The sequence below is a fragment of the Neodiprion fabricii genome, chromosome 5 (assembly GCF_021155785.1).
Source record: "Neodiprion fabricii isolate iyNeoFabr1 chromosome 5, iyNeoFabr1.1, whole genome shotgun sequence".
NCBI classification, from domain to species: domain Eukaryota; kingdom Metazoa; phylum Arthropoda; class Insecta; order Hymenoptera; family Diprionidae; genus Neodiprion; species Neodiprion fabricii.
This window is the reverse complement of record NC_060243.1, coordinates 18,219,911-18,236,449: the sequence shown is the minus strand read 5'-3', so window position 1 is coordinate 18,236,449 and position 16,539 is coordinate 18,219,911. Positions and strand designations below refer to the sequence as shown.

At 39.6% G+C, this 16,539-nt stretch overlaps 2 protein-coding genes across 2 annotated transcripts; one reads left to right on the top strand and one right to left on the bottom strand.

Moving 5' to 3' along the window:
• Positions 1 to 5,785: 5,785 nt before the first annotated feature.
• LOC124182659 (WD repeat-containing protein 35) lies at positions 5,786 to 9,891 on the bottom strand. The gene has a single exon (XM_046570195.1). It carries the CDS (start codon positions 9,619 to 9,621, stop codon positions 6,079 to 6,081), a length of 3,543 nt encoding a protein of 1,180 aa, XP_046426151.1. The 5' UTR covers positions 9,622 to 9,891; the 3' UTR covers positions 5,786 to 6,078.
• A 692-nt stretch (positions 9,892 to 10,583) lies between these two features.
• On the top strand, positions 10,584 to 16,310 carry LOC124182364 (ras-related GTP-binding protein C). The gene is made up of 8 exons (XM_046569515.1): positions 10,584 to 10,953; positions 11,193 to 11,341; positions 12,333 to 12,739; positions 13,065 to 13,201; positions 13,445 to 13,587; positions 13,666 to 13,814; positions 14,076 to 14,286; positions 16,066 to 16,310. The coding sequence occupies exons 1-8, from the start codon at positions 10,951 to 10,953 to the stop codon at positions 16,094 to 16,096; spliced, it is 1,230 nt and encodes a 409-aa protein (XP_046425471.1). The 5' UTR covers positions 10,584 to 10,950; the 3' UTR covers positions 16,097 to 16,310.
• Positions 16,311 to 16,539: the final 229 nt, after the last annotated feature.

Genomic DNA, 16,539 nt, shown 5'->3' with positions numbered 1-16,539 from the left:
AAATGAGCTCTGCCCGATTTCTTAATTAATCCGAAAACACAACGGGCTAGTTCAGGAGCGTAGCTAAGACTCCAGCTGTGGTATAAAAATAACGAATCACCCCTGCCTATTGGTGTATGGTTAAATATGGTTAAAGAAACGTCTGAAATGTAAAAAAAAGCCGACAAGTACCACGGTAACCTTATAATGAAAAACTTATCGCCGATTTTTGCCGTAAAGTCAGGAACAACGCCAAGCACGACTTCCCTGTCCGTACACATCGTGAAGTCGGACCTAACTTTTCGTTTAGTGATATCAAAACATCATCCCAAGAGTCTCGAATCCACTTAGCGGACACATTAAATTTCTGCATATCGCCGTCGATATATACGTTTCTTGCCCGGTTCAATAATTAAAGAAAGAGAAGTATGCATACGTGCCTACACTACTTTTATTCATTTAGAATCTCGAGGTTCGAATACCGACACTGTACGCATGAAATAAATGCTGACATCTTTTCTAGAAGGACAATTGTTTCGGTACTTGGCAGGATATAATTTTTCAAGTATTAGGTACCTAGGCTCAAATGAGGATTGCGATATTAATCATCGACACTGATGATACATTATTAAATCATGTCAAACTCTGACCACGTGCACTTCAATTCCACCTTAATGATGACCGCTAATTGCTTTCTGTAATGATAATGAAAGAACGACTCTGGCGGATTCCGTCTCAGTGAAATGGTACTGATGTGACACTGAGATTACACTTCGATTACAATTATGTTTCACCGTGCAGTTGAGAATTTTTCACACTGTATTGTCACTGTAATTACGTAAAAAGCATACCAAGGTTCCAGCGGAGAATCACTGAAACAAAAATTTACTACACAACATAGAAAGTATACGTTTATTTTTAATTACTCTTTATTGATAATTGAGAATAAAATTTTCTTAAAAAGCTGTGCTTTAAACCCGGGCCGCCAGTATGACAATTGCCAACCTTACCTGCTGCACCACGCTCTCTTGTTCGCCAGGTTACAAGTGTCAAACTCAAAGGTACATGTATGTTGTGCGGAAAGGGATTTTTTTTTAATTTTCTCCGAAGCAAAGGCTTTTTCAACAAAATGCGGTTAGCCAAGTATTTGGCAAGGGTTTCTTTCAATATACCTGGCAATGAGACCCGTCAAACTCCTTTTTTAGTCAAATTCGTAAGTCTGGAACTCATAATTTGAAAATCGCCAATAGATGAAATGAGTGATATATTGGTGATACCACGGTGGATTTTCCGAGTGTAATTTAGGTAAAATCGCTGTGGAAAAATTTTATAACTTCACCGAAGGCTTAAGTGAAATTTAAGTGTATTCCTGGAATGTCAATCTGGGATCACTGACTTTAGGATTCACTGAAAAACACTTCAATAACACGTAGGAACCGAATCTGCCAGGGAAGACAGGAAATATGGAAGTGGAGGGCGATAGAATCCTTCTCAGGGCGTTTGGAATAAATCGTGGGCTGTCCAGTAACCTTAGGCTAACGATAAGTAAATGAACATAGACAATAAATCGGCGAGACACGGTAGACAATTGTATGTCACGAAAACTAATATTTGTTTATTCATGCAGTTAACGGGATAGGAACGTATACATTTATTACTGCGAGTAATGGTGTTGGGTGTTTAGGAGTTGGCACAATTTTAAGTGTATCTGGAAAGAAATTTTGTAGAATAATGGCACTTCCGCTATCCGAAAGTCGTACACAAAGATAATCTGTAATCCCCCGCTGTCGTATAGGTATACGAGGATTCATAGAATCAAATTAGTTACCCAGGGAGCAGCAACGGATCAAAATCCTGAATCTGCAACGCAGCGAAAGGAGTAAAATCGCGAGTCTGCAGTTTTCGCGACATACTGGTTCCTCAACTATCACTTACCGATGCCGTCTAGTCTCCTTAGACTCTACCCAGTTTTGATGTAGTAAATTATAATGAAATAGAAAATACCCCCTGCAATCATCACCGGAATGATCATCCAGTTGTTTACAATAAATACCATAGCGATCCAATCATGATGGTAAAAATCTGAAGCATCTTTATGAACGCCCTTGATAGTATTTTATCCATCGCATTAACATCATTCGAAAATAGCTTCGAGATTCTACCTGGATAAAAATTTCTTGAATGTATTAAGGGGGTGCCCTGGGCGATATCGACGTTGACGTAAATATCTTCAAATATCGAAGTACACGTATCTCAAACGCGAAAAAGAGATCAACAGGCTCATTCTATGCACAGTTCTGAACAAAGTCACTCCGACACATTTTCTTTAGACGTAGAAATAAAGAAATGGCATGATTCTACAAATTCACTGTTGGGGTTTCGTACAATACGTCATGAATTGCTGTGTTGAAAAAATCGCATTTTCAATCAGCGGTAACCATTTTATTCATACAGTTTATATCCCACACATCCACTTGTATGAATAAGTTATTTGACTATTCCTTCGGCCTCTCTTCGTAAAATTGTTCGACGTTCGAAATTAATTAGTGCAGCTAATTCAAGCTTGCGAAACATCTCCAAATGTATCATCAAAGACATTTTATATAACGCGAGCATGTTTTACGCATGTTTTTAAACTAGTTTTGGGAACCCAAAATAGCCGTTTCTGCGACGGTAAAGTGCATCTGTGAATGCGCATGCGCCGAGTATAGAAAAAATTCATTTTCAGCTTCTAGAAATTCAAAGTGGTAATTTCTGTACTGCGCGTACGTGCCGTCGCAAAGAAATCTGACATTGCGCGACCCTAACCTCAATTTCATGCTTCGTGAAAAAACGCGTGACATAGTCTTGTGATATAAAGAATCATGTGCAACAAGGAGGCGATGATCTTTTGCCTTGCGTATTTGCAATATTTCCCTTCGGCTCGTATGTATATTTATTGAAAACTTACTCGAGAAGACCGAGTTTGCCTTCTCGTTACACAATATGCTATTTCATTCGCAGATTGCGAAATTGCAACTAATCCGTTATTTCAATCTTATCTGTTCGTAGTTTGAAGCTGCGATTTGATATGACCAGTGTCCCATTTCAATTTCAGTCGTCATTTTCAATTTTGTATACCTATGCTGATAATTCTCAGAAAGTAAAAACTTTTGAGCCAAAGCATGAATTACCGATATCGCAAAATACCTTGAAACATTTTTAATTCCAAATTCACGCAAAGTTTTAGTAACAAGTTACGGAATTATTTTTCTTGGAAAACTAACGAAACATTTTGCTCATTGCAGGGGATGGTACAGTTTTGTAGCTAGTTTTGTTTTCCATTTTACAAATACATGTTCTCATCACAATTGTTTTCTTATTGAGAACCTGTTACTTAAACTTGTTTGCTTTGAAATAATAACAGTTTTGTGAATGAGCTCGCGACTCTTAACGGGAATCGCAGAGATAAATATGTACAAAAAAATTTTCGAAAGATCAACGTGATATCTTATTCTGGAGTAAAGTGCGATGTTGCAGAATTTTTTAACACGGGAATTGGAACTGAAGTCCAGCTAAAAATATTAGAATGATTATTATATACAATATATAATACATAATACAGGCAGCCAACATTTCCATTAGATAATCATGAAAAATGCATAATCGTTAATTTATTTTTAATCGTGTATACATGTAAAATGCATATACAATATATACACATATATGTATATATATACCTATATGTGTGAACATTAAATGTATAATAAACAATTTGTTAGTTAGTACTGATTGGACGGAACGAATTCTCTTTGTACTAAAACACTCTTTTTCCCTATACAATATGTTGTACATAATTTACTAACTACTTATATAGTACCTATTCAAAAAAATGATAATAATTATAATCACTAACCATATTACAAAACGATTCATTAACAGTTATTATAATACTAAAGTTTCAGGTTTTTTATAGTCCAGATAACTGAAAAGAATTGTTCTATTGAAAAAAATTTCGAAGTCTCTACAATGAACGTATGAAAAGAAATTGAAACGAAAAGATTCATAGCTCCGAAATGAATTTTCGAAAACGGAAAATATTGAAGTATGTTTCATTGATTTCAGATCACTGTGAAAAATACTTCGTTTTGTACAAAATTCAGATCTGTTCGTATTGCTCCTAACTACGTCAAGAAAAATTAATTGTCCGTCTCGATATATAATATAACTTATCAGAAGCCGAGACCCAAGAATCGGTTTTGCTACAAATGTACTGAGGAACAAATTTCAGATAATTTGTCACGTTAAGATAGCTCTTTTTGTTTTGTTACAAATTCACTTCATAATTCCAACATATAAGATTTGTAGTTAAGTTTTTAATCAGTCTTCTACTTGAAATGATTTCTTAACGAATAGCTGTTTCAAAAAAATGAATCCAACTCATTTGATTTACCCATTTCTAAGGCTTTTAGTACACATATGATTAAGTTGAGAGCATATTGAAAACCGTTGATATGCGCGAGTCCCAATTTATCATTGCTTTGTAAATGAGCTAAATAACTATGTCCGAGTGAATTGTAGGCCTCATTATTTTTTGATTAGATTCCGGAACTAATAAATTTCTGTTTCTCAAGTTATTGCAACTTAAAAGTTATAACGCTTTACTTTTAGCTAACTGTATATTCGGATATATCACAGAAAAATCAGATGTACAAGAATTGAATTCTAATGCAACGGTGAGTTTTTCAGAAGAATTGATATCTGGCAACATAATTATCTGAAACGCATTTTACAACTAATATTTCTCAATGATCCGTTATCGTAGCGTTATCAACTTCAACTTTGTATCGTCGAAGGGTATAAATCATCAGTATAACAGAATCAATTGAATCTCTCAAGAAAGCTATAATCAAAAACTTGTTCTTTAATAATAACTCTTTCGGCCGATGTCAATATGCACATTTTTGTAAAGAAAGAAAATCTGTTTGAGTAATTTTGCGGAACAAAGTCCCCTGAATAAAGTGAGCTGTTTAACATAGAAGTAAAATCGAATGAATCTACCCATTAGATTGTTTACAACTTTAAAGCGACTCGAAACGTACCAATGATATCCAAGCTTGGTTCACATAAGCCCATTATTTTCTATCTTCATAGTTTTAAGCAAAGCCTCCAATGCAATTGCTAAGTCCTATCCTATCAAATCCTAAATCGGGTATTTTTCAATAGAGCTAAATGCCCATTGGGCTACTTGTTTTGGACCTCAAAAACCACGAACAACCATCTCGAAACCGAAAAAATGTTTTTGGTGATACGTATTCTGGTCTTTGATAGGTTCCATACTTCTCGCTCTAATTTTTATTTTTTTATTTTTCTTATCAAGATTTTGAACTGTCACATTGATTTTTTTAGGATGCCTAGCACCCATAAAAGAATTCACAAATTCGCTTCTACTTTTTCATGCCCTCAAATCTGAAAAAACAAATTAAAACTCATGTTCTGGAAATAGGATTCGAAAAAAATTTACCAATGTTAGGTATTCTTCGTATAGTTCATGGAATACGACGAAAAATAGGAAGAAGTTATGAATACTTGGTTTCATGGAAATAAAAAAGAAACTGAAGAGAAAGTGTAAAGTGTGGGTATTAATTTTGTCTTTCAGATTTGGGGCCATAATAAAATAAAAACGATCCTAGGCATTCTTCGTATGGATGCCAAGAATCCTAAAACAAGTCTATGTGACAGCCCGACATCTCTTACTCAAAATAAATAAGAGTAAGTAGTCTAGAACCGAACAAAGACCAAAACATGCGTTACCAGAAACATTTTCGCGGTTATTAAATGATTATTCGTGGTTTTTAAGGGCCTAAATCAAATAGACTCATGCGCATGTTTGAATTGAACTCTATTGAAGATTGCGAACTTGGTAATGTCATCGGAAGCTCTCCTTAAAGATCTTTGCAGCATACGAATGAAATAACCCGACCAATACTCAATGTGCGACTATCTCGTTACAAATTTGGTGAAAATCATCAATTTTTGGCCAACAAACCTCCTCAATGGCAAGATTGAATATAAACCTAAGACTACGCAATAAGTCGCGATCAAATAACGTACTACGCTCTACATATAAGTAATAACACTGTGACAAAGCGGGCAAGCGTTGACATTGATGATGTCGCGTTCAGTGGCGGCATGATGCCGGCACACGCTGCAGACCCAGGCATTGGCGAGATCCATCAGAGGTTTTCCAGATATAACGCAACCTGGAAATCTCGTCGCGCAGTTTGGACAAGCGACGCACCAGTCAGGAACGAGAGTCTCGCAATTGACGCACTCCGACTTGGCGTTCCGCGAGTCTTTTGGACTGTACTTAGTGAAAATGGCCAACGCGAGTTCCTCGTAATCCTCCCTCTTCGTGTGGCCGATCTTTTCCATAGCCTCGAGCCTTATGAAGGCCTTCGAACACGCGGCGAAGGCGCGATTAATGCAGCTCGAGAGCGCCAGGAGGCAGTAAATGTCTTCCGCGTCAATGACGTCCTCGTACTCTCTGAGCCGCAACGAGGTCTTCATTGCGGCGTCTGGCTGTCCGTCGTAAAGCTGCCTGTGGGCCAGGAGCAGAAAGTGGAAGGCTTCGGCGCCTCGCCAGGCCCTCTCAATGACCTTGGTGTCCTCGTTGCTCTCTGTGAGTCCCATGACAACGTTACTTCGGCCCGCCTTCGCCGCCGGTGCGCCTTTCAAGTGGTCTTCGACGAGGAGAGCGGCCAACACGTAGATCTTCTTCGTCCTCACTGGATTCGTTCTGAGCTTCGCCTGCTCCTCAGCAAGCGCGAATAGCAGCTTTGCCGCCTCCAGATGGTGGTTCGCCTTCCGGTACAGTTCCACAGCCTGTAGCATTTTTCCATTGCCCAGAAGATGGCTCGCATACTTGTTCAGCAGCTCACCTATCTGTGCCATTTTGTACGTCTTGGCCAACTCCACCGCCTGGTCCCAGTGGTTCAAACGCACACAGGTGTCCACGGCCAGCTTAACATCTCCGTACTTTACGTACGCCAGGACAGCCTGAGGGCACATTCCGACCGACGCGAGCATCTTGCCGACGGTTTTGAGCAGCGGACTTTTGTCCGGTAGCTGCTCTATCGTTCCAGCGAGTTGGTGGTACTCTTCGAGCTTGTAGTAGCACTGGATGAGCCTCTCCGTGTTGCTGCCCTTCTCGTAATACTCCCTTGCGCTCTCCCAGTTCTGTCTCTCGGCAAAGAAGTCGCCGATCTTGTTGAATGCGTGCTCCATCTGCTTGTCCGACCCACCGATTCCCATCTTCATTAACTGGATCACGCGGAAATAATCACCCAACTTCTGACGCAAAGTTATCGCTAAATCCCTGCGGTCCAAGTCCAGGTAAAGCTTCTCCGCGTTGTCATAGTCCCCCAGGAACGCGGCGACTTCCGCCTTCTTCAGCTGGTCATTGTGCACGTTTCGTAGTCTTTTTATGAATTGAATTCCAAGGTAATCGGCGCAGCGCACCATCGCGTTCTCAGCCGTCTCGAGGTCCAAATACTTTAGCGCTGATTCGGCGAGAAGGCGCCAGAGTCTGGGGTGCGGATTGTCCTGAATGAAGCTGTTCGCCTCCTTGAGACCGACCTTGGAAAGTAGTTCCCTGGTGTCACGCAGCGACTTGACTTCCAAATCAACGATTAATTCGCGTCGCGTTTCTTCAGGCTTCTGCATTAGCTCGTCCAAGAGAACGCAGCGTATCTCCAAATCCTGGAAGCTGCATATGTACCCCGAGCAGGATATTGGCTCCTCGGGATCAAGTCCCCTTAAAACGTACATTCTGGTCTTCTCCATGATAGCAAGCAGCGAGGGGTTATCCTGAGCCCAGCACATCGCCCAGACATCCTTGCGCTCGAACTTTCTAACGTCTTCCTCGTCACCGGTACTATTTTTAGCTGGCTCTAGATCCAGCATCGTTAGGATCCCGACTGTATCAATGATCGAAGCTCTCGTGGAGTTGGAATTCACGGCGAGCTTGCAGGGCTTCGAGGCAGTTGCGTATCGGTTTGTCAGCGTTACCTGGGGCAGCGAGTACCGCTGAATCATCCCCGATTCTCTTCCTAGAAGCAAAACTTTCTCCGTCGCAACCATACAGCAGATTGGGTCCAGAGTCGGCTTCGTGTTCAGCGGAGCTTCGAAAGCTCTGTCTCTGTCCAGATCCTGAATGACCTCCGTAACCCCCGTAGGAGTGTCGTCGATGTGATAAGTTCGATCTCTTCTGGTCCGCCCAGAATTCAACGCCGAGTTTCTGGGCATCCTGAAACTCCAGAGCGTAAAATTGTCCCGTGAAGCAACTATCACTACGTTTCCGGTCATCGCCACCCACAACGGCTCCGTATGCAGGTGCTTGACGTCGATCGGAGTAGCGATCGTATTGCAGACCAGAAGCGCGTAGGGCTCGCTCACCTGCCCGGAGTCGTTCTTCACGGCAAGTACGCAGTGCTCACCGAACGACGCGACCGATATCAAAGCCCTGACGTGTTTAGTGTACGTCAAATTTCCTTCGGCGTTCCAGAAGGTGACACATATCCCGTCCCGGGTCAGCTTCTCGCTGGAAAATACCACGGTCCCCCCAAAGTAGGTCCACTTGTAGTCCGGTCTGATGTTCGCGAAGTAGATGTGCGAGTCGACCGAGAGCGCGAGTCTCAGCGAGCCGCCCTCCCAAGCGCAGGAGGTTACTTCTCTTCCTGGTACCTTCAGCGTCCTGACTAGCTCGCCAAATGGCGTGTAAAATTGGACGAAATTCGACTCCCTGGTCTCCCCACCGACTAGCGTCGGCATCATTCCGGCGACGGCGAAGAGCGAGCCACAGTGGTTCCAACAGCACCAAGCGACGGTCATTCCAGTGTCAAGGAGTGCCGGTCGGTCGTCGTTCTCGCCTCGCATCAGCTGAATCTTCCCACTTTGGTAGCAGACGATCAGAGAGGGCGCGTCAGTCGCGACGAGGCCGTTTTTTCCGTCGTACCAGTCCAGCGCCACGACACTTTGCGGCTTGGTGACACTCAGCGGAACCATGTTAAGCTTCATCAGGAATATACCCTGGTTGTCGTAGAGGTGGACTTCACCGTTCTTCACGCTAAAGAGCAGCAGCTTTCCGTCGGGAGACCATTGGACTCCCGTCAAGAGCGTGTTTTTCAATTCCTTGCCCCAGATTCGATTGCCGTCGACGGATCCGACGATCACGGCTCCATCCTCGTAAACGATGCAGATCTTCTGACCGTCCGAGCTCCACGCCATTCCCTTTACCACCGACTTGTTGCGGTTATTTATCATCTCCTCGTACCACGAACCCTTGTACAGCATCCAGACTATTATTACGCCGTGCTGGTCACTCGACGTCAACTTCTGGTGCTCCTCGTTCCATATCACGACCTGGACATGACCGTTGTGGCCTTCAAGCGTCTGGTTCATGCTCAGATTGCTCGCCGCCGCCAAGCCCAAGTTCTTCGAGGTGGACGATGTCGGGCCTCCGGTGCTTGAATCTACCCTCAGGACCTTCAGGAGGCCATCTTCGCCACCCACGGCGATAAAGCCTTGTTGCTGGTTCCAGGCCATGCAGTTCAATCGGAAGTTGTTCGGTATAGCTATTTTCTTACTCAGGTATACGAACATTGTTGGTTGTGTTTGTTACGCGTTTCTTGTTTGTTTGATTTTTTTTTTAGTTATGAGCGTACAAGGGTTCGTTTACCTTTGGAGGTTAATTACTTTTCGGTATGATTAGTTTCTGAGTGACATCGTTAAGACACGGTCGTAATTGCCCCGACTTTCACTTGAGACGGTTGAAAAAGTCCGTTTCTTCTAAACGTTTAACGTCCTCAGGCATAATATTGACGGCTGACGAAAACAAACTGACGTCGGCCGAGCTTGTTGACACTTTACCCAACTTCACGGCGCGTTTACAATGAACGATGAAATTATAACTCGGTCATAGATGAACATATTGCTAGACGGGGGATTCAGTGAGTGGAGATATCAAGCTTACTGTCTTACCGACAAATCCTCCAAGTCATATTTTGCATTCTTTTCTTCACCGGAGTTATAAATTCTCTTCCAAATTTGAGAAATGATTTAAAATTCCGAATGATATTTAAATTTGAGTATGATGTTTAAATTTGAAAATGATTCAGCGAATCCCATTTTGTATTTTTGTTTCATCGCTTTTCCAAACTTTAGAGCACCGACCGTAAATATTTATCAGGTTATTTAATGGAAATATTACATCCGGGTAATTTAAAAATAATCTAATCAGTCTATCTATCTGTATTTAATTAATTCAAGTTTCATCCCTGTTTTGGCAACTGAGAATATGTAACACGCACATATTTTATCCGTTTATCATTTGTCCATTAATAACATGATAAGTTGGCCAATTGTGATCAAGAATACAAATGAGGATCGGTAAACATGTACGTTGGATCGTATAAATGCAAGCGAATATTAAAATTAAAAAGGTATTTTGTCTCATGTGCTGCCACCGTGTTGACAATTCGAAGTTCGGTTACGTGATAATACGTATCGCACTGACGACACGACCATGTATACATATATATATGTAATTTATGTATTATTTATCCACATTTCACACACAACATATCAGTGACTACGGTCACAGTATATCAGCGATTCGTGCGATTTGTAGAGTCCGTTGATTTAGTGCTTGTCACAAAAACTTGATATAAACTGACAACCTACAGCACCGAGGAGCGAGGACAGCAACCAGTGGGCAGTAACAAGTAGAGCGGTGGTAAAAGCGTTTATAGCCACTGCATGTATCTATTGTTGGATTCATAGTTGAGAAATCATATAAAATAAAGAGGGTGAAGAAGAAAAAACAAAAATTAAAACAGATAAGAACCCAAGCGATACTCGGGCACAATACAGTATAAGCAACTGGTCAAGATTAACTGCACACACCTATTTCTCATTCTGGAATAACGAGATATGGTAAGTGTAGATACACGAATCTATGAAACGTACAAAATAACAAATGATAGTCTACTAGATAATTGTATTCACTTGCTAAGTCGTCACAACTTTTGCCCAGAGGCCGAAATATGTAGCGTGGCTATATTTGTCGCTAAACGAATCAACATTCTTTGCTATCCCTCCCTATTCAACATGATAAAACAACTGGCTTAACGGCCCGAGTTCTGATTTCGAACCTCTCAATCTTTCATTCGTAGGACGATGACGATCAATATCAAACCGGCTACGACGTCGGATCCTTTCCGAAGGACTTTGGCTACACACCGTTCGACGGTGAAGGTGATGGACCGGTCGGTCCCTTGGCCGGAGATCAGAAGCCTAGAATATTGCTCATGGGATTAAGAAGGTGAGTTCCAAATCCGAACAAGCTTTGCTGCACTTGTCGGACATATGCAGGCAGGGAAAATTTTGTCGCGAGATGACAGTGGTCAAGCATTATCGTCAGTCGAGTTTCAACGGAATTTAAAAGCTGGAATCAGAAATATCGAGTGAAATTGAAGTTCGGGCCATTCTTGTAACAATATATTTTTGAAAAAACTCGGTGTTTCACAATTTTTGGATTGTCCGAATTCGATAAATAATGATAAAGTGAGACATATACACATTTTAGAATAGTCAAGTACCTTAAAGTCATTCCAAGTTTACAAAGCAGTACTTGTTTCAATTGTTCATTATCTTAATAATACCAACTGAAGATTCGTTCTATCAAGTCCTAATTTGTGGGATGAAATACTCTGAGAGTCATACATCGTATCCAATAAAAATACAAATAATCAATTATCATTGCTGTATGCGTTGCTTTGTACTGTTTCTGAGATATCAGTCAAGGTTCTAACAAAGAAAGTTCAAAGTACATATGCCATCAGTTGAAAGTTCTCACGATTTCATGATTTCAAAGATAAGGAGAGTCAGTAACTTTGATTATTCTACTGATTTACCAAATTCTGTTATCAGGTTAAAGTTTGAAACGATACTGTAACGATGCATTTTCTTGAAAACACTATTTCGCAACTTTTGGATTGTCTAAAATCCAGTGGCAAATTTAACTCCTTCGAAGTTATGCGACAGTTGCAAAGCAGTTACTGTTCTATCAACATACAGTTACTTTGACGTTATCAACTGCAATTACATATGGTTTTATGAAATTACATTTTTTATGAATCATAGTCAGATTGGAGATTCAGAATGTTGATTTTTAGAGCTATTTTAAATTCAGTAGAGAAGAAAAAACAGATTTCTGATCAACTTATATTTCACGCAGTGTTTCATGATTTCGTAGCTGATTGCACTATTGAAAATTTCATTATCTCGTGAAAAATTAGTCGGCTTTCTTTCAGGAGCGGTAAATCGTCGATACAGAAGGTCGTTTTTCACAAAATGTCACCAAACGAGACACTGTTTCTAGAAAGTACGAATAAGATAATCAAAGATGACATAAGCAACTCGAGTTTTGTCCAGTTCCAAATATGGGACTTTCCAGGGCAAATAGATTTCTTCGATCCAACTTTTGACAGCGACATGATATTCGGCGGTTGCGGAGCATTGGTATTTGTCATAGATGCTCAAGATGATTACATGGAGGCATTGAACAAATTGCACCTGACCGTAACGAAGGCTTACAAAGTTAATCAGGCCATAAAATTCGAAGTCTTTATACACAAGGTAGATGGCCTTTCAGATGATCACAAAATGGAAACGCAACGAGATATTCATACGCGAGCTAATGATGACCTCGCCGATTCTGGTGAGTGGTTAAGATTGTTACATTTCAGAGTTTCCGGTTTACCTAAAAAACTGGAGAATCAGAGATTTCAGGGAAAATCAGCAACAATTAAGTTGAATAATTTGTTGTTAAGATATGGAGTCCCCCAAGATTCCGCCAATAAGTATACGATGAATGAAATATAATTTGTGATGATCGATTGAATTTTTTCGTTAAATACATTAAGTTTAGCAAACTGTAAAACTATAATTTTGGATGTGAAAAACCTGCAGACGTCAGGGTATTTTGAGATTAGTCGTTTGGATTATTAGTCAATTAGAATTTAATCCCATTTCTTTGCTTTCAGGATTCGACCAAATTCACCTGAGCTTTCATCTCACATCAATATATGACCACAGCATATTTGAAGCGTTCAGCAAAGTGGTTCAGAAACTGATACCGCAATTACCAACACTTGAGAATCTCCTAAATATTCTTATATCGGTAAATTTATCGATTTATCTACCGTATCTAAATCCAGAATACATCTCAGAAATTCCATAAAAATTGAATCGCCCTCAAAGCTGTTCGGAATGTGAAAAACTTTTACTAAATATAACTTGGTATTAAAGTTTTACAGTGATTCAAAATTTTTTAGTCACTTTCTAATCAATTACGCGAGTTTGGAAGAATTTGAGATTCTTTAGGAGTAATATAAATAACGAGGTTCGTTTTGATTATTTTTAGAACTCTGCAATTGAGAAGGCTTTTTTATTCGACGTTGTTTCCAAGATATACATAGCAACGGACAGTTCACCAGTCGATATGCAAAGTTACGAGCTTTGCTGTGATATGATAGACGTTGTGATCGACGTATCGTGTATCTACGGGTTGGTAGCAATCAATAAATTTCTTCTCACACTCAAAATTCTCTTGTGAAAACTATCCGAAAATTACGACAATTGCAGTTTAAGGGAAGATCACGAAGCTGCCGCTTTTGACAATCAAAGCTCAAGTTTAATCAAACTCAATAACGGTACAATTTTGTACCTGCGAGAAGTAAACAAATTCTTGGCACTGGTCTGCATTTTGCGCGAGAACAATTTTGACAGGCAAGGTAAGTAGAATTGATTAATAGACATGAATCTTTTTCACATTGCACTTGTTTCAATATCTTTTGTAAACTTTTCCAACAGATTAGATCTTACCATTTTCAAAAACCTAAATTATTCACATACTTTTTATGAATATTTTTTACTTTATAAAAGATTTGAAACTCACTGAAAAGTGAAAAAAAAAAATTGTGCAACATATTTTGGCCAGTTCTTTTCGAATTTGTAGCCTCACCACATAATCACTGCCTGTATTTGCTTTTCAGGTGTGATCGACTACAACTTTTTATGTTTCCGAAAAGCTATACAGCAAGTTTTTGAACTTCGCAACAAAGCACTCGCAGCAGCCAGCATGAACAATCATTCCACGTCCCCAGTAAGTGCCAACGAATCTGCCACCGATGTTCCTGTACCGCAAACAAACGCGATCGGACAAAATGGCACCATTGCCTTAACCCAGAGCGAACCGATTCCTCGGTAAGCAAGATTCAGCTAATAAGAAATCGAATTTGAGTGAAGCAAAAAACTGGAGAGACACGTTTTTGTCTTACCTCGATAAAGAAAAAGACCTTTGTCGTTTCCCTTACAAATATATACACGCTTATATGTATATATGTGCTGTGTAATATATAGAGTAGGTGATATTTTTAAATTGACCAAAAAAGTAATAAAATGAAAAGAAAACTAGATCGTTTTATCGCATAAGTAAGGTAAAAAATAAATTCTCTTATTTATCCGTCGACGGGGATAAATGAACGATACTCATACCGATAGCTAAACATTCGCGATTTCTGATACGGGAACAACAAATTTAGGATTCAACTCTCATCTATTGCTGTAATGAAGAGAGAGAGAGAGATTTATCAGCAATGCATATTTATTCATAACGTGTAACGGAGTCAATGTAAAGGAACAAAAATCATGGTTTGAAATTGCAAGACAACAACTGTTTTTCGTTTCCTTCCGATGGATCAATTTTAATACCGACGCATGGTCACTTTTAATAAACATCGCATAAACAAAGCAGCAAAAAGTGAAAGAAACAGAACACTACAGGAACATGTTTTGTACCGAAAGCTGACAATGACCATATCAAAAAAATAGGATATCGCAAATACAGGGAATATATTGATTCATTTTCCCAAAGATATTCATAGCGCACGTAGCTTTGTTAAAAGAAATTTCATTGGCTATGTTATTTCACATAGACGACGAATATATCTTTACACTTCAGTCTCTATGTAAACGGTTGATTCATTCCTGTCTAGTGGCTGAAAACGTGCGAGCGTTTGACAAATACAGCTGGAGGTGAACTGATTATAACTATGCGCTTATCTATCTGCCTGTTAAAAAAAAAATCGCAAATGCACATTTCATGATCAATTTTTCATAGAGTAACATCATACTTTTTTTTTATTGTATTTCACAGATTTCTTAGAAAAGATAATTAATTTTTCTATACCAGTATTTTTCGATTCTTTAATTCGCCATCTCTTTACAAGTAAAAACAAATCTAGCGAGCCCCTAGGTTCATAATAAAACTATGTCAGTGGTTTCAAAGGATTTTTAAAATCAAAAGATTTCACGCAAAACTTCGTTTCTGCTTATTACTTTTACCTGGCTTGCGATCATGACCCCCCGAGTAAGAGTTGACAACTCCCCTGGGGATCGGGACCCATACATTGAAAAACACTGTTCTAGGCGTTAAAAATTACCAAATTAGCCATTGTGTTTTATACTTCGAAAATTAAACAACACAGAGATCACAATTTGCATAATTGTATCCGTCTGGTAAACGAATATTTCAGTCTTTCGCCTTACAGGATCGAAAATATCCACGCAGGGTGTTCCTTGTCTTTGTTCAGAATACTTTTTTTTTATAATATGTTAGAGTATTTAAGATAGTTGGTTAGACAAAAATGAATACTTTTTAATAATTTTATGAAACAATAAAGTCCATAAAAAGTAGCAATTTGTCGTCAACCAACCTCAATAATTGAGGCGGAGACACCCTGCAGTCTTATTCATCTTGCCTGAACATCGCGACGGCAACTAAATGAAAAGAAAAAATAAGAAGAAATTTTACATGGCGTTCGGCAGTTTTGTCGTCAAACGGTCATATTTCTTCGGTGTGTAAAATAATTGTATAGAAATGTATATTGTTAAAATATATTTAAAAAGAAAGAAAAAAAAAAACAAATAAATTATAAACCAAACAATTTTTTTCAACGATCTGTCTTCTCTTCTCACATTCAGGCATATAGACACCTCACTCGCTCTGACCTAGAATTCTAAAACTCGTCCCTTCGCACCAATCCGACTCTTCCTCTCTTTCGATGCCTTTGATACACTCGTCCAGTTCATCGCAGAGCGAATCTGCGCTAGAGTTCACGGCGTACAACTTGAGACGTTCCTCGTACCGATACCAGCGCAAGTAGGAAAACGTTTGTTCGTACTCCGTTGCTGCCTTGACTTGTTCGCTCAGTTGAACCGCTAGACTGGGTAAATTCGAAAAACAATTGTATGCAGGTTTCGATAATAAAAAAAAAACTTTTCGAACATAGTTGAGAAGGGAAAATGTCTACCCCTGATTTTTCAATATTCGATTTTTCTCCCTGATAGCCATGAGTTTGGGCATTGGAACGGAAATTCCTGACGGAGGCAAACTTTGGTATGCGACTTCGGTCAGAAGATTTCTGCTCAACTCCGTCATTCGATCGTCTTGAAAGA